General features: G+C 31.1%; 1 protein-coding gene across 1 annotated transcript in view; it reads left to right on the forward strand.

Annotated features, from left to right (window-relative positions):
* The window catches only part of LOC111442022, a 12,067-nt gene that overhangs the window by 4,759 nt on the left and 1,896 nt on the right, over window positions 1-5,412 (forward strand). Inside the window, exons 3-8 of the mRNA XM_023079265.1 lie at window positions 274-398; window positions 774-882; window positions 990-1,053; window positions 1,144-1,199; window positions 2,335-2,442; window positions 4,906-5,055. Of these exons, the coding sequence (XP_022935033.1) occupies window positions 274-398; window positions 774-882; window positions 990-1,053; window positions 1,144-1,199; window positions 2,335-2,442; window positions 4,906-5,055 (612 nt within the window). The remainder of the gene's footprint in view (window positions 1-273; window positions 399-773; window positions 883-989; window positions 1,054-1,143; window positions 1,200-2,334; window positions 2,443-4,905; window positions 5,056-5,412) is intronic.

The following is a 5,412-nucleotide window of genomic DNA, read 5'->3' on the forward strand; positions in this document are numbered from 1 at the left end:
TTTTTTTTGGGGGGGGGGGGGGGCTTTTGCTTTGTTTATGTAGGTCCTTGTATTCTTTCTTTTGTTTTTTTTTTTTTTTCTCAATGAAAGTTTGGTTGTTCATTTAAAAAAATGGAGTTAAAGTTTGCATATCAAGATACAACATGAAGGACCAGTGGGAACAACATTTTTCAGCATTTCTTTATATCAGCTGATAGAATCTTATGAAATAGTATTTAATGTTTCCCCTTCGCCCAAATTCTTAAGAAGTTAATCTGCGTTGCTAAATTTCAGGGAGCATGGGTTCTTAAACCACGAAACTCAACCCCAAAATATGTTGTACATTTTGTTGGTGGAATTTTTGTTGGAGCTGCACCTCAGCTTACATATCGCTTGTTTTTGGAGCGCCTTTCAGAGAAGTGAGGCTTTTAGTTCTACTCTCTTTATCAATTCATTATTGTTTTTTAATTTAATATTTCAATAGGTCATATATATTTTCTATACTTGAATTGTGATGGAAGTGGAACCAGTATCTGTCTTCCCGAGTGTTTTATTCCTTTAAGTGGCACCAGACTTTTTTATCATGCTTCCTTCATAGTCCTTTGATCTGTTAAACTTGTTCTTAAAATGGTTATCAAATTTCATATTAGTTGTTGAAATCAGGTTCATGGGATCTCACTGTACTATGTTTTATTGTTTAATGAGATTTAAATTCATGATTTTCAGATCTTTGTAGACTTTATACTTATTAATGAGAAATGAAGAAGATTTGACCAAACAACATTATGAATCAGGGGTATTTTCATCATTGCAACACCCTATGCCAGTGGATTTGACTATTTCTCAATTGCGGATGAAGTGCAGTTTAAATTTGATAGGTGCCATCGGGCATTTCTCGAATCAGTGAGTTTTATGTTTTTCTCTCTTTCTCTCTCTTTTTGTGATGAGAAGCATTCTCTTTTCCATTTGTTCCTAAAATCTTGAAGGAAGTTGATTAGTTAATCGTACAGGTACGAGATCTTCCCATTTTTGGTATTGGCCATTCTCTGGGATCTGTCATCCACCTTTTGATTGGTATCATAACATCTCTTCATGTCATGTCAGGAACTGATTTGGTTTGCAGCCAATCAAATGGGATAGATTGCTAACTTATCTGTTCATCAGGATCAAGATATGCTGTTGAAAGAAGTGGAAATGTACTAATGGCATTCAATAACAAGGTATATTTGTCACAAATCATATACACGAATTTGGAGTTTCAAGTATACGACTGGATAGAGCTAAGTGAAATTCTGATTTGTTGGCTTAAGTATTTATTATCTCGAAAATACAGATATAGTTTCTTCTTCTGGAACTAGTGTTTAGGCAACCACACTAAAGGGGTATGATTTTTTTTTGTAGAACCTAAGCACGTTGGCAAGTGCATGCTTAAGACGTGAAATACAATGCACGTTGTGTCGAATATTTCAATAATTAAATTTTATAGCTGATAAAACTGAACCTTACATTGAGAGGAGAAGTATGCTCGCTGATCATATTTAGAAATACGATGATAACTTTGATAATAAAGTAAACTCATAGCAATAACGTTATAAAAGCTTAGACTACTGATTATTATTAAGTCATGAGGTGTTTGGTTGAATGAATTAAAGAAATGCACAAGTGTTTAAAAAATATTGCTTGATACAATCTGTTTCTGGATGGCAACTCATTTCTTGTCTAATTTGAAGTTTTGGCAACTTTTTATCTCTCCTCTATTCCTTTTTGTTCTTCATTCAAGAAGTTTATTTCTTAATCGAAAAATGAAAAGAAAAGAAAGAGCCTTAGTATCGGTGATTAGTAGTGTCCAGGCGTCTAGAATGGGCAATGGATGGTTAAATGAATTAATAAAACAAGTTTATGATAATATAAAATATGTTGATTATTTGTAATGTAATACTACTTTCAATTGTTAGTATTTACTTTTTATACTATTAATTTGTTATACTATTATTAATGTTTTTAGGATGATTTTATTAAATATTAGATAACTATCCGGTTTAATGTGCAAATGGTGGAAAGGAATGTGTTCTCCTTACCCTTAAATATTATCTATCTATCCATTTGAAATGGTGGAAATATAATCTTTTAGTAATCCAACTTGCAAGCCACCCTGGACTGCCATTATTCTTCCCATTTGAATGGAATTTTTGAATGGTTCCTCTCTTTGTCTCTGCTTTTTTCTTTTTGCCTTTTTTCCTCCTCCAGGAAAACAGCTATGATACTCTACTACTCTACTCATATATTGTGATGTTTCTTTGTCTGTGTCACCCTCTTTATGTTTTAGAGAATTGACAGAAAGTTCTCTATTCACAGGAGGCAAGCTCCGCAGTTCCTTTATTCTCCCCGGTGTTTGTTCCAATGGCTCAGAGCATGGGGCCTCTCTTATCACAAATTGCATCATCACCGACGTTTCGTCTAGAGGTGAGATTTCTCATCTTTTACGTTCTTAGTGATTAATGTGCATCGTCTCTTCAAAGCTTGAGAGTTTCCAAAAGTAGTTTTGAAGTGCTTATCATTCTGAATTTCGTAGCTATATTTTATAGTGGGGTAAATACAATAGTAATTTTTAATTATGCAGTGGTTGTAGCATGTACTAACATGAGTTGATGTTTTCATGGTTCACCACTCTTGTCCTGTCGGTCTGTATCTCTACTTTCTGGGTATAATTCCACAGGCTTTGAGAAAAAAAAAGAACAAAATTGTACTTATCCACGTGGTGCCTTTAAGACTGTAAAAGCATCACATGCTCAATCTATACGTGCAGAGCAGGAGCTCTAAAATGAATTCAGGACTCTAAAAATCAACACACACGCACAAACACACACACACACACACACACACACACACACACACTTAATTGATTGATTGAATAATTAATTTTATTGAGATTTTAAGTTTTTAACCTATAATATATTTTTTAGTTTTTACTTTTGAACGTTGATTTTTATGAGAAAAAGAAATTATTATTTTAATAAATCAGAATGATAATATTTGATTATTAATTAAAATATATTTTATCTGTTTGATATTTCTTCTTATAAACATCATTGAGGTTTTTATTTGCTCATTTTATTTAATTATTTTATGAACATCTGATATTAAATTTAAAAATACATTATTGGTTCAAACTCAAGATATGTTTACCTTTATTTATGTTATTTTTTGCATATTTGATCAAATATTCTTTGAACTTCACTATCCAGGACTTTAAAACATACGTGCAATGATTGCGTGTGAACTTTTCATCTTGGTTTCTTTGTATATGCATGTGATGCAATGATTTATTATTTCATGCATATTTTTTGTGTTTATTATTATTTTTTTTTTATGTTCCATTTTTAGAATTATACACACTTACGATCTCGGGTGTATAATAATTCCTCACTATCTTGAAATCCTAGCTAGTTTTATTTATTTATTTTTATTCATTTTTCGTTGAATTTGATTTGTAAGTTCTGGATCGGGTCTAATAGGCTTTTGTTGGATAAAAAATGCAACTTTTATCCTGTGCAGTGCGCACATATATAAATATTTGTTTGGGACACTTGTAGATTTAGCAAAATATTGATAAGATATCGTAAATCGAGCAACCACTTTAGCTTTTGCAAATATAGAAAAAAAAAAAAAAAAATTGCCTAGCTTAAACCAAGTTTGAATAAAGTTTGTAATACCCTAAAACCCGCGACATGAGTTTCAAAACGTGTATTTTAGGTATATCGATAGTATATTTGTGTATCAAAAGCATGTATATCATTTGTGTTTACAATTCATTTAACGTGCATTTTACGCATAATATTGGTGTATCAACATTTATTTCATATCCATTGTAGTAGTAACTTAAGTATATCATTGGTGTATTTGCACTTAATTAACACTCATTTCAGGCATAACGTTAATTAAGGTGCATTTTAGGTATAACATTGATATATCAACCTTCATTTTAACATGCATTTTGGTTGTAAATCAAGTGTATCATTAATTTAACATGCATTTAAGCATCAGAATGGTGTATCAACATTCCTTTAACATGCATTTTTGTTATAAATTAGGTATATTATTGGTGTATCATTATTCATTTAATATGCATCTTAGTTGTAAATTGGGCATATCATTGGTGTACCATTATATATTAAACATGCATTTTGGTAGTAAATCAAATATATCATTTGCATATATGAAAATAAGAAGGGTAAAATTAGAATTAAAAAAAAAAAAAAACAGAATTCTGATTTCAAATATTTTGCTATATTTGCAAAATTCAAAAACTTTTGCTAGATTTGCAAATATACTAAATATTTTGCTTCCTGTTACAAATTCCCTATTTGTTTATACGAAAATTGTGGTATATTATTTCCATCTGTTATCTACCATAAGTTTTCTAGCTACTTGAGAAATTAAACCTAATGCTTTGGGTGGATACTGCTTTCTGATAGACAATCGGATTATATGGTTTTCTGCTTTTTTGTCTTCTATTTTGCTTCTCATTTCCCTTGTAGAAGTGTGGTAGTTGTATCGAGATTCTAGAATCTTGTGATTTTAGCAGCTGCCAAATCTTATTAGAACCGAGTTTGGAATAGTTTTTGGAAAAAAAATGTTTTCTAAATCATATCAAGTACCTTTAGAAAAATTAATAATCTAAAATGTGTTTAATATAACTTTTAGAGTGATTTTAGATAGTAAAGCTCGTAAGGAATGCAAGATATAAAAACATGTTTATTAACAATGTTTTAAGAAAAAAGCTTAAACTAGAAGGTGCGCCAACCACACCTTAAAAGTCCTAAATTTCTATACTTCAAAGTGGTAACTTTTTAAGCTCTATGAAAGAGCCGGGACTTGAGTTTAAAGTTTAATCTCAATAGTATTTTTGTTTCTATGCATCTGCAGGCAGAGATGACTATGAAACAATTACAAAATCTTAGCCCTCCAATAATGAAGCAAGCTCTTCCTTTAGTTGAGCAGCTGCCTCCCCTGTACATGGACCTTGTGAGGGGAAGAGAAGATTTTACACCAAAGCCGGAGGAAACTCGACGACTTGTATGTCCATATTAACAAAAAATTATTTATGCGTATTGTTTGATTCTATATTTTTCTTGTTTAGTGGGGGTGGCTCTATGAGCACACTAGTATTTTGTTTGGCTGGATTTTATTTTTTACAACGGGTTCGAAGTCTTTTATGGGTGTATGTGTTTTTACATAGTTGAATTTTGGGCAATTAAGTATTTGAGTTTGTACCTTAAATTTGAAAAGGGCCCTGATATGAACACTCGTTTAAAAACGGAATTGGATGGACATGAAATAAAAATTGCACAATTATGCTTACCTAAGTACAAGAGTAAATAATGAATTTTATTTCTTTTTTCTTAAAAAAAAAAAAAAAAAAAAAAAAAAAAA

This window comes from Cucurbita moschata, unplaced genomic scaffold, assembly GCF_002738365.1.
Source record: "Cucurbita moschata cultivar Rifu unplaced genomic scaffold, Cmos_1.0 Cmo_Scf00004, whole genome shotgun sequence".
Taxonomy (NCBI): Eukaryota; Viridiplantae; Streptophyta; class Magnoliopsida; order Cucurbitales; family Cucurbitaceae; genus Cucurbita; species Cucurbita moschata.